Source organism: Heloderma suspectum, chromosome 1 (genome assembly GCF_057233095.1).
Source record: "Heloderma suspectum isolate Gila_16-S chromosome 1, 16-S_ref, whole genome shotgun sequence".
NCBI classification, from domain to species: Eukaryota; Metazoa; Chordata; class Lepidosauria; order Squamata; family Helodermatidae; genus Heloderma; species Heloderma suspectum.
In genome coordinates this window covers 406,256,870-406,284,678 of record NC_139458.1, presented here as the reverse complement: position 1 = coordinate 406,284,678, position 27,809 = coordinate 406,256,870, and the positions used below count along the sequence as shown (strand labels likewise).

The 27,809-nt window shown below is 43.2% G+C and overlaps 1 protein-coding gene across 2 annotated transcripts in view; it reads right to left on the bottom strand.

The window, feature by feature from the left end:
- Nucleotides 1-27,809, bottom strand: part of EML4 (EMAP like 4) — a 148,091-nt gene that overhangs the window by 24,652 nt on the left and 95,630 nt on the right. For both annotated transcript variants that reach the window (XM_084828917.1, XM_084828915.1), the window contains exons 9-17: nt 27,463-27,532; nt 25,629-25,739; nt 21,496-21,591; nt 18,772-18,906; nt 17,375-17,510; nt 13,062-13,213; nt 8,922-9,047; nt 8,677-8,808; nt 7,122-7,189 (exon numbers count right to left, since the gene is read on the bottom strand). In XM_084828917.1, the coding sequence (XP_084685043.1) occupies nt 7,122-7,189; nt 8,677-8,808; nt 8,922-9,047; nt 13,062-13,213; nt 17,375-17,510; nt 18,772-18,906; nt 21,496-21,591; nt 25,629-25,739; nt 27,463-27,532 (1,026 nt within the window). The remainder of the gene's footprint in view (nt 1-7,121; nt 7,190-8,676; nt 8,809-8,921; nt 9,048-13,061; nt 13,214-17,374; nt 17,511-18,771; nt 18,907-21,495; nt 21,592-25,628; nt 25,740-27,462; nt 27,533-27,809) is intronic.

Sequence of the window (27,809 nt, the reverse complement as noted above, 5' to 3'; positions counted from 1 at the left end):
TCTGAAGAACTTTGGTTGAGGCCCTCTGAATCAGAAGTATGCAACACAGATAGGATCCTGAAGTAATGCAAAGTCCTAGTATATCACATTATCAGAGGTGTGGTGGTAAATTTTGAACTGCAGGCGCTCATCGTGATAGTCCCCATAGCCATACCCCAAAGGAGGGTCCAAAAATGCAGGCAGTTGTGTTGATTCGTGTCAGCAAAGCAGTTCTAGCACTTTTTTTTTTTATCTCCACCAGGCACAGTTCTTTTGTAAAACTAAATGGGCAACTTCATTGCCTATTCAAAATGGGCACCCCCAAATACTTTGCATTATAACAGGGAACAATACATTGTTGTTGGGAAAATCATTTACCCCCAGCTTCTGTGAGAATCATAGCTGGGCTCAGAGGGGAACAGGGAATTCTGAGGGGGTGGCAGATGATGTCCCTGCTAGTAAAAAAGTACCGGCGTTGCATCCCTGTGAGCCCTGCCTCCACTGCACTGTTGTACATTGTGAATACAGGTTGGCCCTATTAAAAAAAAAGGTATGATTAACTGAACCTCTGAATTGTGTTATATTGACACACCAACAGAGTTCTTGATTTACATCCTATATGGGTGGATTTTCTCTAACTGTTGTGTGTAGAAAACCACTGGATCTGTGTTCTGGCCTGCTACACGTGAACAGGTTGCCACCAAGGGGACCACAATGCAAGTGACTGTTATGCTCTGACTTGGATTCCTGCATTGAGCAGGGGGTTGGACTCGATGGCCTTGTAGGCCCCTTCCAACCCTACTATTCTATGATTCTATGTGGCCACTAGTTTGTGTGCATTGGGTTTTACCCAATCAGATCAGACAACCAACTTTGGACACTGTAATTCCTGTGCTCTTTCATTTGTGAGCATGCTGCATTTCTACTGGACCAGAAAGAAGGCTGGAGCCATTTACTTAAGCTTCCATAGTGCTGCCTAGAAATACCATTTATACAACTAAAAGCATGGAGACAAAACTAAAAACATCTCAGCAATATGAGCAAGAGTAGTCAGAGTTAAGTCCTCCAGAAGAAGTCATCTCTCATTATTTTCAACAACAACAAAAGAGTCTGAAGTCTTAAAACCAGATATCTGGAAAATGGCCTATATTCCCAATGGCTTAAGGCCAATTTGTGGTTAAGGGACCACATGAAAGACATAAAACATGAAGCAGCTCAGTGTACCGCCACAGCTTGTGAATATGCTGTGGGCAAGCAAGATGGATGGAACCAATGGAAAAAATGGCTGAAATGTTTTCATTGACAGCGACAGAAACCACTTTCAATAATGTCATGGGGGGCAAAACAAACAAAAAAATGTGGGTTTCACCTGCAGCCAATTGTCTACTGCAGCTGGATGAATGATGAGTTTCAGCCTGCTGCTTTGGTATTGAATTACATCCCAAACTCCTTTTTTTCTTAAAGTGCCACTCAAATTACTAGAAGGGTTTTCTTCTGCTATCTTTGTTAAATCCTGACAGATCCAAAGTATGTACTATAACTAGGGATGTACAGAGTCTGTGTTTTGTGGATTGTCAGGTGCCTTTCTGATCATTGACGGAATCGGATTTTTTCCAATTTCACAAATTTGTATTTGCATAAAGTTGCCCTCACAAAAATGTGCAACCCGCCCCCCCCCATGTGCATTTTCATGCTTTAGCCTACGGTGGAAATGCACATTTTCAGCCAGTGTTTTTTATGTTACATATTTTTCTACAGGTGCATTTGTGTAAAATTCTTGGAAGTAAACCCCCTCCCCGCAAATGATCCACAAGTCGGCAGAATCTGTGCGACTTGGGGAAAGCTGGTCTGTTGCGGAACCTGTGGGTCAGATTCATAGAAACCTGAACTCGTTTGATTCTGTTGCAGATTCCGCTGACATCCCTAACAATAATACATATGTACTGTAATAATATGAAAATGCATTATAATGTATTCTATTTTGTTAAATATTGGTAATATATTATGTATTTTAACTATGTTTTAAAATGGCATTTTAGTTTTTTAACTGGTTGTTGTCCACCCGGAGAACATTAGTTATTGGGCAGATTAGAAATGCAATAAATAAATACGTAAATAAATGATGTACAGTGCTAACTTCTTATTGGAACATGAAAAAGAACTGTAGAAGCATATGTACTCCTTTACATACAATTGCTATCCATTTTGGCTCTCTTATTCTTTTGGAATAATGCAGCATGTTTTTGGAGGTGAGATAAATAATGATGGAATCTAGTAAAGAGTATTGGAAAGAGGAAAATGGTACCCCTATAATTCTAAAAAAATGACATTACACATTGTGATAGATGACAATAGGCAAGCACTACAGATTTTAATGGGTTAGGAAAGAACAGCCCAATCCAGAGCCTACAGGGCCTTCAAGACTAACTTTACAGATCTGTGCATACAAAGGAATATAGATACACATCCGCATTCTGCACTGAAATGAATGACGTGACCCTTATGAACATCGGAAGCTACCTTATATTGAGTGAGACTACTGGTCCATCTAGCCAGTATTGTGAACACTGACTGGCAGCAGCAGCTCTCCAGGGTTTCTTGCAGGGTTTTCCCAGCCCTACCTGGAGATGCCGGGGATTGAACATGGGACCATCTGTAAGCAAAACAGATCCTCCTCCACTGAGCTAAGACCACTGAGCAACCCTTACAGGCTGAGGAGCTGTGCACCCACATCAGAGTCGTCATGCCCATCAGAGATCACTGGATTAGGGAACACACATGCTGCTTTGTAAAGATAGTGCAGCTTTTGTTATTCTGCAAACCTCTGCTTCCAGAATATTCAAGTCTGATTCATCACTGCATCGTGTCAGCCTCAAGGGGCTGTACAATGACTAGGCGTGGGAGAAGCCAACCTACTGCTTTGCCGCTGCCGGTGTAGCCAAATAAATGACTATGAAACAGTGTTTGCAGCTGCAGCGGTGCTGTGGACGGCCTCTCTTCCTCCATGCTTAGCCATGCATACTGTTGTTTTTATTGTTTTTCTGTTTTCAGTGCTTTTAGTGCTTTTAATATTTTAACTGTTTTTGTGTATTTTATTGCTGTGAGCCACCTTGGGAGGGCTTCTGCCCTGACAGGCAGCCAAGAAATGTTTTAAATAAATAAAATAAAACACAACCAGACATCCACTGCTGCCCTAGACAAGAGTGACTGGAGGGATGCTGTTTAGGCCCATGGGCGATTCTGAAGCAGATGGACCTAAGACTTCAATGCAACAGTTGCTGTTTCACTGTTGTACTGCAACTGAGATGGCCTCCCTTCCCCCACCTCTCTCTCTCTCTCACTCTCTCTCTCAAAAAAAAAAGCAACAAAGAGAAATTAACTAGTATTCTGGACAAGATCCATCTGTATTTTAGTGTCAGGATGTACTCTGAATCCTTTTCTAAAATGCACTCCAAGTTGAAGAAATCAGAACCAAATCATACCACTGGGCAGTGTGTCCAGCCCAGCAGTGCTGACTCCGACAGGCAACATCTCTCCAAGTTTTCAGGCAGAGGATCTCTGCCCTGTTACCTGCCATCTTTTAACTCGAAGTGACAGTTTGGAAGACGGCCAATGTTCTCTGGAGTGGAAGGTGTGGGTTCTGTTCCTACTGCCTTTCCCCTTTGCATCTTAAAATTACAGTTGAGAGGCAGCGAGGATATGGGAGATCCTCATGACCTATCAGGGGCGCTTCTGAGCGCAGAGAGTGGGAGAGCAGTTCAGAGTCTGAAGAGGAGCTGCCAGACATGGGGGAGGAACGTTCCCAGGCTATTCCAGAGATGGCAAGGCAGGCTCCTCAGGTTTCAAAGGTGCAGCTGCAGGAAGGTCCCTCATCACCCCCCGCCCCCCGTTAGAGATAGCGAACAGGGAGAGGTGGTGTTTGACAAATCTGAAGTAATAGATGCAAGGCGCAGACGCAGAGCCAAGAGTGGGGGGAGGTCTCTCTCTCTCTCATGAGGCTTCTAAGCACCGCTGTTCACGCAGGGCCAGTCAGGAAGATCTCCTGAGTTCCACCCCGGCCAGGGGTGGAACTCAGGAGATCTTCCTGACTGGCCCTGCGTAAACAGCGGTGCTTAGAAGCCTCATGAGAGAGAGAGAGACCTCCCCCCACCCCTTAAGTTAGGCAGTGAGCCCGCCTTTTCTTTCAAACGGTGGGCGACTTTCGTAGCTACCTTTTGAACCCCCTGAAGGCATTTCCTTACAGACTGCGAGTCACTGAGAATTTGCATCTGTATGACCCTTTGTGGTAATGGAATTAAAAGCTGTAGATTGAAGGCTCATGTCTGTGTTTGATTCGGCATTTGAAGATCGGTGGGGGCAAAGGGAAACCTGACATGACCTTCCTAGAAGTGCTGCATGATGATAAGTGCCTTCCAAACATGAGTAATGTGGGAGTGTTATCAGGATCAACTTCATAACTGCTGGGGGTGGAGTGGCAGGATAAACTTGCTAGAGACCCTATAGGAGTGGCCACTGTCACTGGTATATTAGTAGCTCACTTTTTCCCTGCTATCATTGCGCCTTTGGTGTTGCTGCCGGGACAGCAAAGGCTATTAACTAGCTTCACTGGTGTTAAGTTCTGGCATAGCAGCAGCCATCTTAGCTAGACCACAAGACGGCTTGGTTGTTCATGTTAATCAGACAATAACAGAAGGGCAGAGCCAGCCCAAGGTATTTTACTGCCTGAAGCGGAGCAGAATATGGTCCCCCCCCCCCCCTCACAGTCAAGGTGCGTAATTACCCAAAGTTATTTTGGCACCTGAAGTAGAAAATCCCACAAGCACCTTTCCCCCTACCTGGAAGCAAAAACAATGATAATACTAATTGTTGATAACTAACAATTTGTTGCTCTTTTATAACACCCATAATCAGCTGCCTGAGACAGCCACATTATTCTGCCAAATTTTGCCCTACAGAAGTGGCCACGTTCCCCTCGAATAATCAAACAGACATACAATCCTGATGATAAGAGGAGATTATGCTTTAGGTATTATTGTTTGCAAACTATTTTCATGAACCGTTTGTGTGTTACAATGAATCTTCTTAAGGAACTGAGTGAGATAAAACGATGGCAAATTAACACCAACAAACTAACACTTGGTTTACACAGAAATCCAGCAATCATTTAGGGACCTGGCAAGCCCTATTATTACCCTATTAAGCCCTCAAGCTCCAGCTATGAGTGAGTTTGGTGCCGTTGACATTGTGAGATAATCTATACTCAAGAGCCCAATTCCTAAAGAAGACTGGAGCTGTTTGATTCACTAATACATGCATGGAGGGTGATTGCTAATAGAGAGCACGTCTCCATGAAACAAATTTCCTGTAACTAAATTCTGCTGTTCAAATGCAAGCTCCATGGGAGTTTTTATAACTACAGCTGGGTTTCACTTTGGGGGAAAATATACATTCCTTGAGGATCTCTCATTTTCAAGTAAAAAAGTATGTAGAGAGCAGATGGTAAGCTAGCCCAATAAAGTGGAGGCAGGCTGTGAAATGCTGGGCTTTGCTGAAAAAGAAACATTAATGCTTTAGACTGGTAGAGGAGGAAAACAAATCCTAATTCCCCTAGCAATAAAGAAATAACAGGCCTGGGGGGGGGGGGGGTTGCTGCTTTTCACTTGGCCCTGTAGGTTTGATGACTCAATTGTTAAGCACTTGATGGATGTTTGGCAATTTGAATGCAGAGCAAGAGTGAGAACGAGAAATGCCTGGAGGGCAGGAGCTCTGCGGCAGAAGTCAAGTAGGTTTCATCAGCTCATTCTGCTTGCTGCCCACAAAACCTGAATGGGACTGCACTGCGATCTATCTGTGGGTTCTTCCTCCCTGTGCTGCTCCCTCAGCAAGCACCCCTAATGTTCCATTCCTCCATCTTAGGGAGGGACAAACTGAATCCTCACAAAAGTGAGTACGGAGAACCGGCTCCTCCTTACCAGGGAGAACATCTGATCAAGACTGTCTTTCTTATTATTCTAAAAACATAGATGGTTTTATTTTACCACCATGAAGCAAAAAAGGGGATGAAAATATGGATGGGCAAGTTTTCTATCTGGTGTACATCAGCCTAGCTTTACTCACATATTGATATATTCTAGGGCTGTGCATGGACCCCTTGGTCCACCTTGGAGGCTGCTTGGGGGCTTCTGAGGGCCCCCTGATTAAGTTCTGGCTGATTTGGGCCCCCCCGACCCACTTCGGCTTCTAGAGCTGAAGTGGGATTCAGACATCTGAATCCTGATTCACATCCCCACCCCAACATGCTGCCCAGCCCCCAGCTACTTGCCTGGGCCCTTGGACACATGCTGGCAGCCATCTTGTTCTGGGGGGGGGGAGCTGCTGCTGCCAGCTCCTGAGCCCTCTGGACACATGCTGGCAGCCATCTTGTTGTTCCAGGGTGGGGTGGGGGCATTTTTAAAATGGCAATTTCCTGTATTTCCAGAAATAGTTTTCCAGAAATACAGGGAGCTGTTATTTTAAAAATGGCTCCCTGCGCCCCCAGGAACAACATGACACACATCCAGAGGACCCAGGTAAGGAGCTGTGGTCTGGGCGGCAGTGGCATGGCTGGCTTCCAGATCACACTGAGGCACACCAAAGTGCTTTAGAGCGACCTGACCCACTTCATTCCCCCTCCATCTCACCTCAGAGGCGGCCCAAAATTCCTGAAGTGTCCTGCTTCAACTGATGAAGCCCTGCTTCACCTCGGAGCTTGGGCTTCAAGCTGAAGTGGTGCACAGCCCTAATATATTCCATTGCCATTTTAGAAGTATAAACTTGTTCATGCATTACATTTTTATTTTATTTCCCTTGAACACATCTTCCTTTCCCCTTCATGCATTTGGTTATTTATACTACACAAAAGGAAAGGAAAGAATATGGACTGAGGGCATATGATGCAACCACCAAGCTGAAGCTGGTTTGAGTCTGGTCAATGCTTGGATGGGAGACCACCTGGGAACCCCAAGTATGCCATCATGAGTTTCACGTACGGCGAGATATATACATACATAAATAAATAAGTCACCATCATTCACAGATGAACACATTCAAGAGGGATAATATTCATTTGAACAGAAGCATAAAAATAAAGAATAAAAAATTACCTTCCTGAGTGTGTTCCTATTGCTACCACTGTTCCACTCGGATGGAAGTCAGCACAATGTCCTGGTTCCTGAAAGACACATTTTGGTCTTGTGATTTACATTGAAAGCCAGTGACATCCACATAGATCTGCCTCACCAGGACTGAAAGAAGGAAAATGGAGCAAACTCCACTGTTCCAACTTATGAAGCAACATGCTCTGTTTTTTGGCATAATGCATGATGGAACTCCTTTTTTAACGGGTGGGGGCCCTTATGTCTGCAGGCCAAATCTGGCCCTTTCCAGGACTCTCCAGGTAACCATGCTCCTTTCCTAGCCACACCCCTTTCCACTGATCATTAGGTGATGTTTCAGCTTTTATATGTTTCCCCCCTGCATTTCTGAAACTGTGAGTTTGACCAAAGAGATTAGCCACCTGGGCACCATGATGATATGAACAAATCGGTACTGCGATCACAAACGTTTCAATGGCCACACAACTGGTCGAACTCGCTAGCAAGGGCATCTGCACCGTTCCAGATCAATACAGCACACCGTGCTTGTGCAATGTAAGGCTCAATGCAAGCTAGTGAGCTTCACTGAAGTGGAACAGCAGCAAATAAAAGGTGAAGGAGAAATTTGGGTTCAATGTAAAGACAATGCAAAGAAATTTGGGTTCAATGCAATAACCAGACCATTTTAATGTCATACTTTCCTGTTGATCTTATTACTCCAAAATTATGATTTACCAAAACATTTCTAATCCTCCATCTATCCAATTAGCTATAATCAGGTTCAATGGCGAAATTCCGCATGAGCCTACCATAGTGTTCTTTACTGCAAGGCCTGAGGACCACTGGCAGCTTCCAGTCACTTCAACTGTGGTTCTCCTCTCTCTCTCTCTCTCTCATTCACTCTCTCCCTCCCTCCTTTTTGCAGGAGCGGCTTACTCAGCAGGGGCTCTCTAACTTTGGCTTGTTGTTTGCTTTAGCAGTGGGCTGGCTGCTGTGATCCAGGCTACCGGAAGAGGCTTTGGGGGTGGGGAGTCAGGAGACCTGCCACTTGTCAGTTGAAAGGTGGCTGTGGGAGGGGGAGAGGAGAACACAGGAGCGATCAGCCAATTAGCTGTGGTTGGAGAGGAGCCCAAGACACAAAGAGAAATGTGACTGACTAGCTGCAGTGCTGCATGCACAAGCCCACAAGTAGCCGGTTGGTGATGCCTGGAGCAAAAGTGACTCTTGCTTGAAAAATAGTGAAGATCACTGGCCTACCAGGTCAATTTATCCACCTAGACCAATATAGTCTACTCTTACTGGCAGTGTCTCAGGTCTTTCATATTACCTCTTTTCTGACTTTTGAAACTGGAGATGCCAGAGACTGAATCTGGGACTTCTTGCCTGGAAGGCATATGCTCTACAACTGAGCTACGGCCCTTCCCCGCAAAGCCAAGGGTTACGCCAGAAAGAAGTGTAATTGACTACTCTGCGAAGCAGCAGGTAACAGGGAAGTTCTGTTTGAGTATGCAAAGAAGCATCCCATGATTATGGCTGACATCTTCATAAAAAGAAGGTCACGTACATCCAGCAGCCTGGTCCATTCAAGTGTGTGGTCCACCGAATTCCACATACAAACTTGCCGATCTTGAGCACATGTTAAGAACAGATCTTTGAAAGGATGTGTTCCTAGGCCCCACAGTTCATCCGTATGACCCTAAAAAATTAAGCAAAATCAACCTGAATTATTGGACAAACGCCTGCGGGTGCATAACGAACAAAAGCAATTAAATCTATGTAGCTCACTTCAAGGAGGGAAAAGGAATGCACCTGTACTTCCACTTGGAAACCATCATTAAATGTTCCTCGCAAAATAAAGTTCCGTGAAGTGCCGAGTATAAATTGATCTGCTTTGCCTTCTGCCACAGCTCTGATTGTCCCGTATTGATCTGGAACCTAAGAAAACACATTCACTTTAACTCCATACTGTAGACTGCATAGCATAATAATACTCATACTTATTAATACACCATCTTTGCTTATAATCCCCACGCAAACAATTCTCAACCACTTCCAACAGGATGTCAATGGAAATTTACTTGTTTTATTTTACTTTGCTATTTCGCACATTTGTATCCTCCCCCATCTTTCTTCAAAGAGCTCAGTATTTCATGCTACCAGCCACGTGAGGCAAGGCTAGGGTGACATATGTTGACAGCCCCATGTTCGTGCATGTATGTTGTGGCTAAGCAGGAATTTGGACCTGGGTCGAAATCTCCACTGAGCGATTCCAATTTTAGCAGTCTTCTGATCACACCACACTGACTGTCAAGAAGACACTAAATAAAGTGGTAAAAGCATTGCTATCAACATGTGCCATGTATAGGCCAAATAGCAGGATGATCCTTAAAAGTAACAACTGCCCTATCAAAAAAATAAAAATAAAAAATTCAAACGTTCAAATGCTGAAAAAAATTCAACATTCAGGCATGAATGATGATCACACAAAAAACATGGGAGGGCATTTGAGTGATCGCTATGCATTTGAAAATATGGATTTGGGGCACTCTTGCCCCTCTTTTCTCACACCCCCTCTGCTTTCCCCATGCCAAAGAAACCTTCCCTTGCAGGAAGAGGGGGCAGCAGCAGAGAGCTCCCTCAATACAGGGGCTCCTCCCTGCACAGTGGCTGACACACATCTGTCTCCACTGGTGATCATGGGGCTCGACTACAAGTTCCATGATTCCCAGCAGGAAATAATGCTCCCTGCATCATTACAGCCAATGAGAGGTGCCTGTGTTGAGGGAGATCTCTGCTGCCTGCTATTCCCTCTCCCTCCTGTAAGGTGAGGCGCTTTTGGATGGTGGTCGGGAGCGTCGAGGGGAGCAGGGAACACAAAGGTGGGCCGCCTGTCCCAGTCTGAGGAAGGGCCTGGTCAAGCTGAGATGGGGTGTGGGGAGCTCTGCTCTCCCTGAACTGGAGCTGCTCAAGTAAAATGGTTGTATCCCTACTAATCAATAGGAGCTACAGTCTGGGTTATAGAGCCATCAAGAACATTTTCCCTCGACGACAACAATGTGTTATGTGTTTAGTGACATTAAATTGTTTTTAATGTTTTTTTAATGTTTTATATAAACGTTTTCGCAATATGTATTTTAATTGTATTATAATGCATATTGTGCATATAATGCACATCCTATTTTCAATTTTCTTGTAGACCGCTTAAGAGATATTTTAAATATGGACAGCAGTATATAAATCTATTAAATAGTAATGATGATGATGATGATGATAATAATAATAATAAACTGCTGTTGTTGCTGTTTTTGTTGGTTTTATCATCGGCTTTTATTGTTGCTTATCTCCCTATCGCTATTTTATTGTGCTTATGTTTTTATTGCTTTTAATATTTTAACTGTTTGCATGTATTTTATCGCTTTGAGCCGCCTTGAGAGGGCTTCTGCCCCGAAAGGCAGCTAAGACATTTTTAAAATCAGTCAATAAATAACACTATGGGCAGTATCGAACACTATGGGCAGTATCGAACATGGCACCAGGAATTACCGCTAACGCAATAGGGAGCTAGCACTTCTGAAAGCAACCAGAAAGGAGTGGAAATGCTCGTTTCCAGAATGGGACAGGTCAACGGAGCTTGGAGGAGACAACTCTGCTGACCTGTCCCGATCTGGAAACGGGCGTTTCTGTTCATTTCTGGGGTTGCTTTACGCAGCACTATCCATTGCGCTAGTAGTGGGTCCCGTCAGTGCACTGGAATAGGCGGAAACACAGCAGCAATACTGGATACTGCCCTGTGTGTGCAATTTCGGATCACTTACAGTGGTGTAATCCCTATGACTTCTACAGCTGCTGGTTGTGTGGATGATCGACAGAACACACATTATTTAACTACCTTATTGAATGTCATGTTATAATGCTACCTGATTTCAAGGAAGCAAGCAACCAAAAGGACTTCTACGTTTATAATTCAAAGAAGCCATTACCAGCCACTATGCTGGATTCTTTGGTGTATGCCATCTTTGGCTAGCCCCAACAGAGTTACAGAATTAGGGTTTCACATGCAAGAACGAGAAACGCTTTTCTCAATGGTTGAGTAGCAAGCTTTAGTAGGAAAAAGTGTAGTCTCTGCAAACTGCTTCCTTACGTTTTGAAATGTTTTTGATCAGTTGCCCACCCAATGCCAAGCAGCACTGGAAGAAGAATAAAAAAACAGAAAACTAGGTTCTTGAATAACATTGTACGATTCCCTGTGCTAACATTTCCCTTTTCTGAAATGTGTCTTTTATATGAGCCACCTGAGTAGCTGTCAGATAGATAGATCAAATTATTATTCTATTTCAAGTATTATATTTTATTCAAAGAACTGGTGGGATTTTACAGCATCAAATACAGAGAACATGGCACATTAACAAAGAGAATGGGGAGATAATGATCTACACCACTCAAGTTACTGTTTACGAGTAAAATAGTGATTTATATCCAGGTGGCATACACTTAATTTTATTAATTATCTTTTTAAAAGAACTGTTTTGAAGTAATTTCCCCTAACTAACAGCCATGTTTAACTGCTCTGGGGGCTCTGAATTTATCAGTGCAATAAGATAACTCTGTATATTTGCTAAACTCCCTGCCAAGGGAGGCTACGTTGGCTCCCCTTCTGTCATCCTTCTGCTGGCAGGAAAATACATTTTTATTCTGGCAGGCCTTTGGCATGTAAGCTTGGTCTGCTGCAGAACTGGGTTAGGTCCTCTTTATTTTGTGTATTGCTGTGTTTTTCATTATGCTTTGAATGAATTTGTTTTTATGCTATTTTTTAATTAAGTCTTTGTTTTAATCTTTGTTTTATTATTGCAAGCTGCCTTGAGTTTTTTGGTGGAAAGGCAGGATAAATCAAATCAACCAACCAATCAGCACAAAGTGAAATGTCCCTTTTTTCCACAGAAGACTGAAAGTGGTCATTGCCAGGGGACTGCCAGACTGGGATTCAACAAATGTTTGAGGCCTTGCTCCACTGTGAAATTAAAGGCCAGCCTTGATTTGTCAGTCACACACCCCTCCTCGTATAATGAAAGTGACACTGGACTTGCTTTGCAGGCAAAACCAAAAAGACACCTTAAAGACCAGATGAGGCAGGAGCGATGAGGAACATCATCTGCACAACAGCCAGTGAAGTAACAGGGAATTGCACAAGAACACAGTATGATTTTATGTCACCCCAGTTCATTTCCATGGGGATTACACAGAAGAACGTCCCAGCAGAGTGGGCCCTAACACTATACATTGTGTAGCACAGACACTTGACAGACACTATGTCAAACATGTGAAGTGGGCCAGAACTTAGTGGTGGCTGGTGGCTCTGATTTGAGTGAGGCTGTGAATCCATTCTAGGTTTCAGTCAGAACCAGCCATAACTCGACAGCGGCTATCGAAGGTGCTGAAGCCTATCCCCCAAATAAGTTCAGCACCTAGGATAGCACCTTTAGCGTTCTGGCTGGTTCTGACTGAAACCCAGAATGGATTCACAGCCCCATCGAAATTGGAGCCTCCAGTCTCCACTGAGCAAGATATATAACACAACAGAAAGCAAACAGATAATGTGCGGAAGTGGAGAGAATGCTCAACTGGGACTGTGTGTGTGTGTGTGTGGGGGGGGGGGCTTAAGTTCAATCCCCACCCGATCATGAAGCTCACTGGGTGACTGTGGGCCTGACTTTCAGAGTGACCTACCTTACAAGGTTATTGAGAAGAAGAAAATGGGGATGAATCTTGTATGCTTTCCTGAGCTCCTTAGAGAAAGGGTGGGATAAAAATGTAATAACTAAATTAATGGGAGTGGGGGTGGGGAAGAATCAACGGAACAGTTCATTTGAAATCTTAGTTACTGACTCCCCCCACCCTCCACCCCACATCTATAGACTGCATTTCTTCAGTGACAGTAATTCTCTTGCATACCTCAATTTCCCTTTCAGGGTTCAAGTCGTGATCCCACAAAATGATTTTCCTGTCCTTTCCACCTCCAGTCAGCAGCATCCCATTTCTCATTTGACAGAGTGTGAACACACTGCCGTCGTGAGCTTTGATTTGCTTGCTGATCTGATACACACCTGCAGGCATGGCAGAAACAGTACAAAGGTATCACAATTCTTTAGTGAACCTTTACTGAACACTGTACAGAAGAACATGGTCTAATGCTATACAGTATGTTGTTCCTTGTGGTAATGCAACGCATTTTGAGATGACTTGCTCTTGAATGGGCAATAAACACCCATTAGCTTTGCAAAAGACCAGCTCCTAGCAGATGAAAACTGCTAGAACTGGTTTGTTGATATAGATCAACACAGCTGCCTGCATATTTGGACTGTCCTCGGGGTGTGTGGCTGTGACGACTGTCTTGACGAGCACCTGAACTTCAAAATGTACTACTACACTGCTGGTCGCACACACCACTTGCGCAATGGGGTGTTAGCAATTTGTAAAGGAACCCCAGAAACACTTGTTTCCAGATCAGGACAGGTCAGTGGAACCTCCCTTCTGCTAGCTCTGTTGCAGAAATGAGTGTTTCTGCTCATTTTGGGTTGCTTTAACAACCGTTAGCTCCCCTTTATGCTAGCAGTGGGGTCTGCTGTTGCACGGGCAGCATGGGATACTGCCCAAGGTCTTTAAAAACAGGCTACTGCCCGAATCTCTGGTATTTAGATGTTGCTTTGCTTCTTTTTTCTTTCTTTTTTATGTCTAGGCTTCAGGAAAAGTTGGAAATGTGAAGCCTTGCTAATTCTCTACAGAAACATTGCAAGGTGAACTGAGAAACAGATGGAAAAGCTACTATTTCCAAACTTGGATTCCTTCAAGCTATGCACTTGAGGATGAAAGGCACTCAGATTATTTAGAGCTGCAAACTGCACGAAGCGTCTACACAACCCCTCAAAAGATTTGTGAAGGTCCTAGACTTGAGGCACAATTTACCAGAAAGTGCATCAATCAGCAAGAACACAACCTCTCATTCTCTTGCTTCAGAATCTAGAAATGATCCTATATTATCCTCATCTTTAGATATTAAGTTTTTTAAAAACTGCTATTTGAAACTGACTGAAACAAATCTTAGGCCGGAAGGCTACCTTGAAGAGTCAGCATGAAATGGATAAGATGTATCTGTTTTAATTTATTCAGGTTTTCTTAAAAAAAAAATCTTCATGAAAAATTCTGTATTGAATTAAAAACCTCTATAAAAACTGTAGGAAGTACAGTTTAGGTGTGAATTGGATTACTGATATAAGGGCTTTGCACGTAACAATGTGCCCAAGTATTTAAACTAGAAAACCTGACAGAATGACATTAGTTCAGTTGGCTGCTACTGCAAAGATTTTTGCTAAATCTTCAAGATTAATATCTAAAGGGCAGGTGCCATTAGGTGCAAACTGCCATCTGTTCTAGGATCCAAAATATAAAGCAAATGTGTGCCTAGCTTCAAAGCTCCCCATAAAACTCTAATAAAGTACAAGATGCCAACTTAACAGGCAATCCCTAGAGAGCACTTTATTTCGAGATCTATACACACAGACACACTGACCTAAAACTTCATTAAACCTATGATAAATTCAACAACACACATCAAGTGTAAAAAGCACAACTCAACAAAAATCCTGGACCCATTTAAGTAATTAAAACATTAAACTTTTCATTATGAAATATTTGCTATGACAACTACAGCAAAGAGCTATTTGCTTTAGGCGGGTTATTATAATATTATAATATTAAATGTATGATCTATGTTATAATTAAATTTTTATTTTATTCTTTTCTTTATAAAGAAAATTTGCTGCAAATATATATTTGCAGTTAAAATGTCCTGTTCTGACACTGTTTTTTCTGGCACGTCCACTTAAGCCCTAGCATTTTAATTAGCTGCCAAAGAAAATAATTATCTGTGGATTTAAGAGCTACCTTAGGGCTCGGCAGTGCCAGGCCAGCCTATGCCTGGTTTCAAATAATAATTCTCTTTTAACATTTTAAAACTGAAACAAAATGCTTGCCTATAAAGCATATTAAACTCATAAGCCAGAAAATTAAAAAGAAAGCAAATTCTAGTGCCAGAACCTTATGCTTGAACAGATTAAGAACTGCTAAAATTCTACATGACATGTTCCTTTCGTGTGGGTGTCTACATGGAGATCAATAATATAATATTAAACAGTATGATATTAAGACTTCTCCAGTGTTATACATAAAACTCAGTCCTTTTTGCATTGCTCAGGCATATTTTTCAATATGACTTATCCTAAGCACAGAGAAGTTGCAGCAGTAAGTCAAGCAGTCTGCCTAGAGCACTGCGCCGACAACCAAATACATCTTTCTTTCCTATATTAAGAGAAACAATTGTATAGCCTGGGTCAGCACCAGTCTGATAATTAAGGAGAGCCCTGCTGGATAAGACCAGTGATCCATGTAGTCAAGCATTTGGTTTCCCATAGCTTCTGAGAAGTTCACAAGCAGGCCATGAAAGCAACGGCTCTTTCCCTTTGCTTGTTTCCCAGTGGGGAGGGGCCTTAGTTCAGTGGCAGAACACCTGATTTGCATGCAGAAGGTCCCAGGTTCGATCCCCAGCATCTCCAGGTAGGGTGGGAAGAACTCCCACCTGAAACCCTGGAGAGCTGTTGCCAATCAGGGTCGACAATACCATGCTAGATGGATCAGCGGTTTGACACTCTGGGCCGGTTTGCACGTCATGATAAGATACCCTGGAAATAACCAACGGTGGTTTGGTTGTTTGCTTGCTAACCCACATTATTCTCGATAGACAATCAGGCACTCTGTGGCTTGCTTCCCCCTTAGTCCTCTGCGCTTTAGTGGATTTGCGCAAATCTCCATGAAGTGGAAAAAAAGAGGCATTGCTGTCTAGGGAGGCGATGAACTGGAGGAGTAAATTGACTAGTGTCATTTCAAGATGTAATAGTGAGGGGATATCGTTAGTGAGATTGCGAGGAGCGACCAGGTTTTTCGCCACTTTTGCTAGGCGGCTCTGTAGCCCTTTCCCACAAAACATGCACAAACCACTCTGCTGAGTTCAGATACTACAGTAAGTCACCCTGAAAACAAGCCACCTTGAACAACCCAACAACAAGCCATGAGTTCTCAGGGTAGGTTGTGTATGGTTAACAAATCCCACTGAGGAAACTACGCTGGGTTTGGATGTCATGACACGCCCCCCTGAAATAAACAAAGGGACAACCCACTGTGGCTTTTTGTGTGGTGCGAACCAGGTCAGTATAACCTTCCTATGTTCCTAACTGGTATTCAGCAGCATATAGCCTCTGAACCTGGAGACAGCTTATAGACATCATGACTAACAGCCATTGACTAGGGTTGGCGGAGAATTCCGCTATCGACCCCAATGAGGCCGGATTCAAAATAATCCAGCCTCCGGAGTCCATGGCAGAACAGAACACTTACCTCTGCCTCCCCCTGGAGTCTGTGTGAAGCCGGCTCCATAAATAGCTGCAATTAGCTCAAACTAAGGGCTTTACGGCCGCAAGTGGTGATCTCTTTGTGTCTGGATTCCTTCCTCCTCAGCGATACGGCACGGCAATGGCGGCCGTATCGCTGGCGATACGGAGCCGGTTGGTGGCTCCATGGAATTGTTGTGGAGTGGAGCTGGCCCATGATTTCCGGGGGGGAGGAACGTATCGCCTCCCCCCGCAGGTGGATTTCCCCCCGGAGCAGCAGGTAGGGAATCTGCCCATCCCTACTGCTGACGGACCCATCCTCAATGAATCAGTAAATCCCCTTCTAAGCTAGTGGCCATCTAAAGTATGGGTCATTGCCAGCAAATTCCAAAAACTAATTATGAGCTGTGCAAAGTAGTACATTTCCTTTTATCTGCCCTGAATCTGGACCTGTCTTGAGTTATGCTTGTAATTTGTTTTAAAATGATGCTGAGGAACTTGAACAGGAAAGAAAGAGCTTGCTGATTTTAGAGGAGCTTATGGGAAAAAGTGAATATATGCAATTAACCTGTAATGTTAGTCTGAGATTTAAAAATCATTTTTATGACTTCCCCGGTATGCCAAAATGGGTGACAGACTGGCATCCTGTTGGAGGAAAGCATATGGGGCACACAGTCAACCACGATTTGTCTGATAGAAGCTGAAAGCAAACACTGCTTGACTACTCATGAAATCATTTTGAGTACCTCCTGTGGGTTTTTGCATTTTCTGAACTTTTAAACGCATTTCCATAACGTATATAAGTTGATTTGATCACTGTGGTACCTTTTGATCCTTTCCCTGGTGTGGCTTCTACAGTAGTTTTGCTCCATATAAGCAGTATCCCACCTGAGTCACCAGTGAGAACTTCTCCATTTCCTAAAAATGCTAAGCACTGGACAAATTTGGGTTTTTCGTATTTCTGAAAGGGAACAAGAGGATGCATTTAAAGGACAAGTGGATCACGCACAGGCAGGTATACAGACATCTAATTCCCAAGATCTTTCCATTAATCTGGGGGGTGGTCCAAACATGCAACAGTCCCCCCCACCAGCAATTGCTTTGAAAATGTCAGGGCTGCCTCCGCTTATGATGCAACAGCACTTTTGGGGATGCAAATGCTCAGTACAAAGTATTTCTTACAGATGACAGTGGGAAGCACCTGTCTCTGTGGAACTCTAGACCGCCCCTAAAATATTTCTGTCTCTAAAATATGCACTTAGAGACAAATTACACATTGTGAACACATGCAATGAAGCCCTGGTGGTCTCTTTTTGTAATGTCAAGCACCTTTGGGAAAGTGTGATTGGGCGGAGAAATAGCAGAAATAAAATTATGCCTTCTCAAACTGCTTTTTCCCCTGAGAAGTTTGCATGTGAGAGAGTAATAATGCAGCTGGACCTCCACTGGGGGAGAGGGCAGGTTGGTGGAAGAGAGAGGAGGCAGAGGCACGATTCGGAACGGCCTGCAAGGACAAGGTTAAGCCACCATTCCCCGCTTCTCGTCTTAAAATAGCTTTCCACTGATACTGCTTTTGTTGATAATGCGTGGCATTGGGACTTTGTCACATGCCTTTGCCTTGTTAGGCCTTATGTTTTTTATTTATTTGTTTGTTTGTTTATTTATTTATTTTTGCATTTATACCCCGCCTTTTTTCCTCTTGCAAGGAACCCAAGGCGGCTTACATTATCCTCCTCCTCTCCATTTCATCCTCACAACAACAACCCTGTGAGGTGGGTTGGGCTGAGAGTCTGTGACTGGCCCAAAGTCACCCAGTGAGCTTCCATGGCTGACTCAGGACTAGAACCCGGATCTCCCAGCTCCTAGTCCAACACTCTTGCCACTACACCACACTGGCTCTCTTATGTTAGTGTACAGATGTTTTTGTGTAATGTGTAGTTAGGTCCTATATCAAATATATGGCCTATAAAGGAACAGAGCCGTTAAATCAGGAATGGGGAATGTGTGGCCCTCCAGATGTTGTTGGACTACAACTCCCATCATCCCTCACCACTGGCAATGCTGGCTAGGGCTGATGGTTGTTGCAGTCCACCAAGATCTGGAGAGCCACAAGTTCCACATCCCTGCCTTAAATCATTGTTGACAAGGGCACAATCTCATCAATATGAACATTTCAAATAATCTGACCTATGGCTTCAGGAAATTTGCCTGAAGTTTCTTACCCCAAATATCCCTTGCTTCCTTGTTAATGAATTACCATTCCAAGTCCAGAAAAAGATATGAGATTTGCCGGATGTTATTATTGTGTCTTTATCGGTTGGATGGAATGCTACTGCAAGAACAACTTCATTTGTTGTCTGTGGAAATAAAAACAGGATTTGCCAATATCAAATTTCGTGCGTATGCAGATAAATGGGAAGATTTAATATTATGCACTCAAACACACAAAGCATAATATGCATGCAGTTCAGTGCAACTCTTATTAACAGTTCATTCTGGTCACCCAATGTTCTCCAAGCAATTGTCCTCTGGAAGATGCCTGGCCATAACTGCATGAAAAAAGCAACACATGAGTCAGTGGCACAGGGGTACATTTTGCAGAAATATTTATTTAATTATTTATTACATTTATACCCCGCCGTTTTTCCTCCTTAAGGAACCCAAGGTGGTGTACATAATCCTCTTCCTCCTCCATTTTAACGCTGTGAGGTGGGTTGGGCTGAGGGTCTGTGACTGGCCCAAAGTCACCCCATGAGCTTCCGTGGCCGAGTGGGGACTAGAACCCGGATCTCCCGACTCCCAGTCCAGCACTCTAGCCACTACGCCACACTGGCTCGCTTCCATAGTTGCAGCAGTAGGGGCTTTTTTTAGTCACTGAGATCATGAACACTGCTGCGATGGCTATTTGTGTACTTCCAGGAACACACGGCACTTTGATCATCTACCAGGGGACAATCTGCATGGAGAAAAACAGCTGTATGGATGGGTACTAAGACCTCCCATTTGAAGATCAGTATCTTACTATGTTTGCCTTGGCTCAGAGGACTCAGTTATAGTACCACAGAGTTTAAACAAAGCGGTAGAGATAGTTGCAACTTGAGTAATGTAACAGTGGTTCATGAACAGTCACTTACCTGGGCAGTGAAGTTCACCTATATACCTACAGCTGCCTCAGGAGACCCACGATAACACAGTGGACTGCTCAACAGGTGTCTTCATCCCCCAGGCCTCAATTTCAGGGTATCACTTGAATCAGCTTGACATGGTTTGGTGCAGTGTGCATTAAGGCACGTGTTAGCACACCCTCAAGTATGACTGAATCAAGGAGAGATCCTGTTTAGAGCAGTTTCTCAGGTTACGTTTTTATACATCCTGGCCCATGTACCTTTTCATCTCAATATATGTATCAGGATAATTTTTTGGTTTAAAGCAGCGTCTCTTCCATCTTTTTACCTATATCATTCATACAGAACGTGTTAATAAAGTTTTATTAAGCACAAGCTATGTGGGACCCTGTTTTGAAAATGCAATAAAGCAGCAGGTCAAGAAAAAACCCATAATGCTATCATTATCATTTTTCATCCAATCTCTAGACAGACACAAAGAACTGATTAAGTTATGGATAACAGGGGCAACCAAGCCAATCAAAATACCCCTGGCTTAAGTTTACTCAGCTCATGAAATCCTGCAAAATCTATTTGACTTTTTTGTCTATATATTGAGGGGAAAAGTAGTACTTAATCTGGTGCAACTGTCGTATAGGTGAAACAACAAAGAATCTTGTGGCACCTTAAAGAAGAATTCTTTCATCATAGGCAGCCTCCCCAACTCGGTGTTGGACTACATGTCCCTTCATCCACAGCCAGCATAGAGGGCACCAGGTTGGATAAGGCTATATTGTAGCATCAGCTTTTGTGGACTATCAGAACTTAAAAATAAAATGGAAAATTTGTACCATTGCAGCTGTGTGCCAATTCACCACAGATACCTTGGTTATTAATTTTGCTAATTACTGCTATCAAAACTAGAATCCAGCCACATCGTTGCCCTGGACTGGTTAGATCCCAATCCTGTTTCAAAGTTCTAACTTACCGGGGTATATATATTACAATTACACACATTTCAGGGTAGTTGTTATTCTAAAATCAACGCTTGGTGTTATGGGAGGAGAAAGAGCTTGTTAAGTGTGATGCAGATTACTTGTGGGTCAGCAAGGAACATACCTGAAATGCAAAAGGAATGCTCTGACACACTTTTTCTTTTGCAGGTGAAAACCCTGGCTTGACTCCTAAAGTAAATTAACTTAAGGAAATTCATGGAAGAAAAGGTTCCCCACATTATTCGATCCTTCAGAGAGGCTTTTTGGGTGTCGCAGGTGGCTTCAAGGGAAGAAGGCGACAGAAAACCTTCCTTCCAAAAATTTCCTGAAGTTAATTTATCTTAGGATCCAGGCCCTTATTCATTTAGAAAACATCATTTATGAATGTTAATAAGAGAGAAAGTCAAAGAGAGATGTTTTTAATCAAACCTCCATCCTAGTTAGTGAAGCCTTTCATCTGATTCACAGATGTAATGAAAAACGCAAATTAAACTTCACTTGTGAAAATAGTATTAGGATCTCAACACAAGAGTTCACACATGAGCACACGCGTGCACACCACTTCCATATCAGAAACCATGAGTCTTAACATATTTTCTGAACTCTCACATGTATTTTGCTGTATGAATCTCATAACTCTTAAATAGGTTTTCTGTGCTATCTGCTTTAGGAGAATTTTCTGCTAGCTTATCTCCATATCAAAAAGCAAAGTAACTGCCAGCTCAGATAACAGCAATTCTTGACCTTGCTGTTACAGTTAATGGGGTGTGTCATAGCATATAGTTTGTACATATGTGAAAGGTACAGGATACATCTGCTGTGCACCAAGATGAATTCTACTATTTACCTTTATCTCAGCTATTTTTGATTTCTTCTGCCAATCCCAGACAGTCAGCATGTGCTCGTTAGAATCGTCAATCACACACAAATGCGTACCCGAGTCCTTACAGAAGAAAGTAACAAAGTAAGTTCATATCAGCTTTCTACATAGCTAGAAGTCAGACAGCACACAAATAAAAGTGACATCTGCAGTTGAAAGTCTCACAAATATTTTCCCTATTCTTGTTCTAGCCTCGGATACCAACAACGAATGCCTGATGTTTGATATTTACAACTATATTTTACTTATATTAAAGGGCCAGTTTAACACAAGCCAGGCACTGGAGGAGGTCTTTCGCCAGGTGCTCTCCCTCACCACACAAGCCTGATTTAAATGTGACTTTGGATGTGGAAGGAAAAGTTCCACAAGTGGTTTTCCAGAAGACAGCTTTATCTTCAACTACGCTTTCAGTTACTCTATGTGCAACCTTAGCACACCAGTGTGGCTGCTGTTTGGGCCATGGATCCTTGGCATATCAATTCTGCAAGCAAAGGCGAGGCAACTTAGTTTAAATAAAGCAATGCCAAATGGGCACACTTTTTGTGCATGCTCAGCATCACATTTCAAATTGGGTGCCATGTAAACTTCAACATGAACTGCTACCTATAACCTTCAATGTCTCTCTAAATAGGTCCCACTCAAGCAACCTATCCACTCTGAGAAAATGGCTTGTATGTGCATCAGCCCTGGTTCGCACACTGGGCAGTATCAACTGTGTCATTCCATTAGCGCAAATGCTGTTGCGTGGAAGCTAGGTTCTGAACTATGCGCAAGAGAAAGTTGTGTTTGTGGTAGTGCATTTGCTCAGTTGTGCATTATGCTTGTGCAACCTTTGTGCATCCAGTTACACATAACTCTTGTGCAACCCGTTGTGCATTCCGGTTGTGCAAGTCCTTCTGCAAACAGTTTGCAACTCTTGCACAGCCAGTTGTGTACGTGTAATGGCCAACCACTTGTGCAACTGAAAGATTCAGAGGAACTCTGCTAGAGCTATTTATGTTTGCTGAATGACATTGTTGGATACCACCATTGGCTACACATGGTCAAAGAAGATGTATGAACCTGAAAGTTGTTCCAGCATCAAAAGAACGTAAGAAGAGCCTGGCTGAATCAGATACAAGGCCTATCCAGTCCAGCATTCTGCTTGTACATGGGCCAACCAGCTGCCTGTGGGAAGCTTGTGCAGAAAAAAAGTCCAATAGCACCCCCCCCCCATGTCCTCCAGCAACTGGTATAGAGAGGCACACTGCCTCCAATACTGGACGTGATATATAGCCATCATGACCATTGATAGCCTTCACAGAATAGTAGAATAGTAGGGTTGGAAGGGGCCTATAAGACCACCGAGTCCAACCCCCTTATCCTCCATGAATATACACTAACCCCCTTCAAATGTATAACAAAATTCTTCAACTACAAGCAGGAACAATGTGGCACAAGAGAAGCCCACACCAAGTATGTATGCCTTTGGCACTGATCAAGCCCCCTCCCCACAGCCTGAAAAATGCATTTGTGCCAATGAATTCCATTCCGAATACAACATTTGAAATACATACATCAGAAGCTACCAATTAAATTTTCTCTTTTGCCCTTCAATCACATTTCCCTTCCCATCTATAAAAGGATGTATTATATTATGCAACTGGAAGAAGGGAAAGCTGAAAATAATTACCCTTTTCTAAACTGTAAATAACATTAAAGTAATTTTCTTTCCCTAAAACTAATTGAAAATGTATTGCCAAAACATAGCAACACCCTTATGATGGGTTGGTAAACCGTTGGCATGAAAGCGGAAGAATTAAGGCTTGGGCACAAGACATGTGGTATCACAGCACTTGTCATAACTGAGCTTAAACACCTGAAAACTGGTGTCTCAGCCTTTGAATTGTGTACATTCCCCCTGAAAGCAATACATTTCTGAACACGGCTAGGGCAAATGACGTGCCCAACATTAGAAATGCTGGAAAACAGTCAGAGATGCTAATTTTCCTTTCTACCAATGCCTAAAGTACTGAAGAAATTCCCGAGTACATTAAATGTACATTAAATTAAAAACCAAGTCACGTTTTTTACCTGTAACACATGGACACATTCAACTGGTGTTAAAGGAACCAAACATTATTGTTCAAGTCAGTTAACTTGAGAAACGGAAAACATCTTTTGTTAGTCTAATTAACTGTACTATTTTGACAAATGTATGAAGCACTACTGCCACCATTGCCACTACAGACTTAGTAAAACAAATGTTTATAACCAAAAACACTGCTATGGCCAATGCTGAAGTACCGAGACCAGACAGTTGCTATTTAAAGAAACAGAGAGGGCTAGCTATTTCTGAAATGAGCAGAAGCGCAAACCAAGAGTTTTATTTCCTGTCTAGGTCAAGATTCAAGCCCAGATTCAGAAAGAAGACTAATCCTTTGTATCTGAGCTTGCTAAGATTATTCCCAAACTTTGTTACAAGAAACAAATCTGTCAACAAATGTGGAAACAAACACACAATACTGCAGGGGTCCCTGGAGGACCCACGGGACCTCTAACGGCACCCACAAAGCTGTCCACTCTTTGCCTCCTGCAAAAAACTGCTTTTAATTTTAAAAAAAACCTTGAAAAATGTTAGGCTACCAGGTTCTTCTTCCTGTTTCTGAACCTGCTGCTGATCAGCTCTTCAGCAGGTAGGAAGAGAAAGAAAGAGTCACTTCCTGGCCCCACCCAATCTTCTTCCATCCACACAGACCTTTCCCCTTTGCTCTCTCTCTCTCTCTCCTCCCAGCCTCTAGCCTTGCTGTTTCTCTCCAACCAGCCCCTTTCCTTGCTATTTCTGTCCCTTCCCCATCCCTAGCTTTCCTTTTTATTTCCTTTCCCCATCCCTAGCTTTCTTTCTCTCTCCCTTCCTAGCCCCTAGCCTTGCTCTTTCTCTCCCTTCTCAGCTCCTTTATCCTGCTGGTTCCCTCCAGTCCCAGCCTCTAGCCTCACTCTTTCTCTCCCCTCTGACTTGCTATTTCTCCACCCCTCCCAGCTTCTACCTTTGCTTGTTCTCCCCCAACCCCGCACCGCTTTTGACTAGCTAGGCCCCCACTGCAGCCATTATTTGACTAGTCACATCCTCCATGGAAGCCATTTTGTGGTGGTGCCCACAGGAGTTTTTCAAATTCCCAAATGTGCCTATGGGTCCAAACAGGTTGGGAACCCATGCAATACTGTCTTTATTTCTATTCTGGCATGACTTGCAGAAAGTTGTGTGTGTAACTTTTTGTTACTCTCCCATCTGTGCTGTGGAGTACATAGTGATCTAAGCAGAGGTGGGCAACCTCTGAATCTCCAGATGGTATTGGGCTCCAAATCCCACCATCCCTGACCATTGGCCATGCTGCCTGGGGATGATGGGAGGTAGAGTCCAACCATTCTATTTCTAGAGCAATACACATGCCCATCTTCATAGTTCTCACTGCAGTTAATTGTCGGAGGAGCTGTTTATAGGATCTGGCTGACCCAGAACTAAGTGTTTAGAATGGGGCACCACAATTCTTATTCCAGTGCACTGAAGCATTTCTGCATGTCACATTTTGATGCAGGACATCAGTGCTCTTAAGGGAGGGTTGGCTGGTACTGCTCTGTTGCCAATAACCACTGGACCCAGCTTTGTTCCGCAAAGCTTCAATAATACCCTGGTGCAATGTTGGTTAATTTGTAAATGCCAAGAATAATATGTTCAAGTTGGCAATGAGAACGCATGTGACAGGATGGCGTTAGAAATGATTACTGGCCAGCACAAAATCAACTTCACAAACACAGGTCTCCATACACAACAGGGAAAGTAATCTTCTGTGGTGGGAAAAGAAATGATGGGCAGCACAGTTGGGGCAGGCCCTCGCTGGGTCATGTTACCTGCCACCAGGGCAAACAGCAAAAGCCATTCTGTGAACCCCCACAGCTACTTATACTTAGCCTCTCCGTAAGCCTATACATATACCTCAGTGTCAGCAGTCTGTTGCCCATTCAGCAAAATGCATACAAACCTAGAGGTGTTTAGTTCAGCCTTGCATACAGTAGGTTATGTAATTTTATTTTAAGAAAAGAGATATGCAATTTTTCCTTACTGCTTTTGAAAAATCCAGACACCCCACTCCACGCTCGAAAGTCCCGAGGCCAATAACCTGCAGAGTCATCAGGCTCACTGAGTCCCATACTCTTACATGGGGCTGCAAAGGCTATATGTAAAAGCAATTTGATAGAAATGGTTATTGAACTGCTAAGGAGTGACACATGCAGAATTAATCTTACATTAAGCAGATTATGACTTCTGTTGAGGTGAACACCACCAATTATTGACCTGTAAAGTAAATATTGACTGAAGTGAAGACCTTGCAACAATAAAGGCCAATGCATACCTGGCATTTTAGTTCAACTCTAAAGACACTCTGACATGACTTATAGTTCAATTCTATACACGTCTCTGCTCAAAAGTAAGGCCCACCGAGTTCAAAGGGATGTACTCCCAGGTAAGTGGATATAGGATTGCAACCCTAAGAACCCACTTCCTACCATCATAATGCCATTTAGGGGAGATATATATATATATATATATATATATATACACATACACACACACACACACACACACACACACCAACGAACTAGAATATTTAAAGAAAGAAATGAAGAAATGAAAAGAAGGAAGGAAAAAAAGGAATGTAAAAAAGGAACACAATGAAAGAAATGAGAAAAAGGAACAAAAGACACTTTTGACTAGCAACAAATATACTGGAATTCTTTGAAGAAAAGAACAGAAAAGAAAAGAACACCTGATTAGCAAAAAATCATGGCATTTGATATAAGGGTAGTTTGATAGGAAGTAATGGGTGGGATCCAGACCTGGGTGAACTGAAAACCACTCCCACTACAGGGCTTTTCCATCCCCCTAAAAAAGCATCTCTCGAGGGCGTAGAGTGTGATTAACATAGCTTAGGGGTACCAAACATGAACAAGCTAGCAAATCATGAAATTGGCAAAGCTGACTGAGCTTTGCACTGAATATTATAGCAACCATAACATGATGTAACTTTGTTTCTATGGAGTGAATTAGCTAAAATGTGACCATTGCACATGGTGACCAGGATGACATGCCACAGTGCCCATGCACCGCAGCCTCACCGTGAGTTAAATAAAGTAAAAAGTAGTGACGCTGTGCATGAGTGTAGTGACTTGCAGCAGTGACACTGGGGCTGTTCGCATGACACGGCAGCCCGCTGTTTGTTAAATAAATAGAAAACCCACAGTTGGCTGCCATGATGTGCAAACAGCTCCAGTGTCACTGTTCCAAGTCACTACACTCTCACAGAGTCAATACTCCTTTTTAAAATCCCCCTGTAAAGTCATAGAATCATAGAATAGTAGGGTTGGAAGGGGCCTATAAGACCATCGAGTCCAACCCCAAGTCATATCATCCATACCAACTTCGCAGGTATAACTTGGTGATTTATGTGTCTACCATAGCTCAGTTTTAACAGCTGCACACATGCTTGTTTATAGCACTCTCCCTTCACTGTGTGAGCCTGTGGTGCTTTTAGCCAAAGACTTTAGGCCTTCCTAATCCTTGTCCCTGAGCTCAGGTTTCCTTGAGGCAGCAAGAGCACATGGGTGGCCATTCCAGTAAGAGTCACTTTTTCCTTGGGGGGCAGGATGGAGGGAGAAGAGGAGGGGAATGGAGGAAAGCCTGGCTAAAATAAAAAATTTGGAAGTCCCATGGCCCTGCGCAGATGTTCGTGGGAAATACGCAATGCATGGTGCAAGACTAGAGAGTGTGCACGAATGCATTCTCTTTGCATTAGGCACCAGAGGACAGCGGTACTAAGAAGGGAAAAAAACTCTGCATGGTCTTCCTGATTTCCAGAAACACAAACCAACTACCAAGATAGCATGTCTGAAACTTACTCTTCCATCTTTATCCACTCCAGCTAGCTGTCCAGTTGCAATCCTGATTTTGTCTGGATGAACAGCGAGGCTAAAAGAAATAATGCCAACATGGAAGTCACTGGTTAGGGGGACAACATTTGTGCTTTTATGGATGCCCATAAACTACCAATCTGGAAGTGGAAAGAGGAGTATTGTAAGTAGTACTCTGTGCGTGTTTTAGTGCAACAGCAGCACATCTCTGATGAACACTGCATCACCCACGCAGAGCCTGGAGTACAGTGCATCTGGTACGAGGCAAGGCAGGGAACCTGCATGCTCTTGTATTACAGCTGAGCTCCAGAATCACTGAACAGGCATACCCAAGG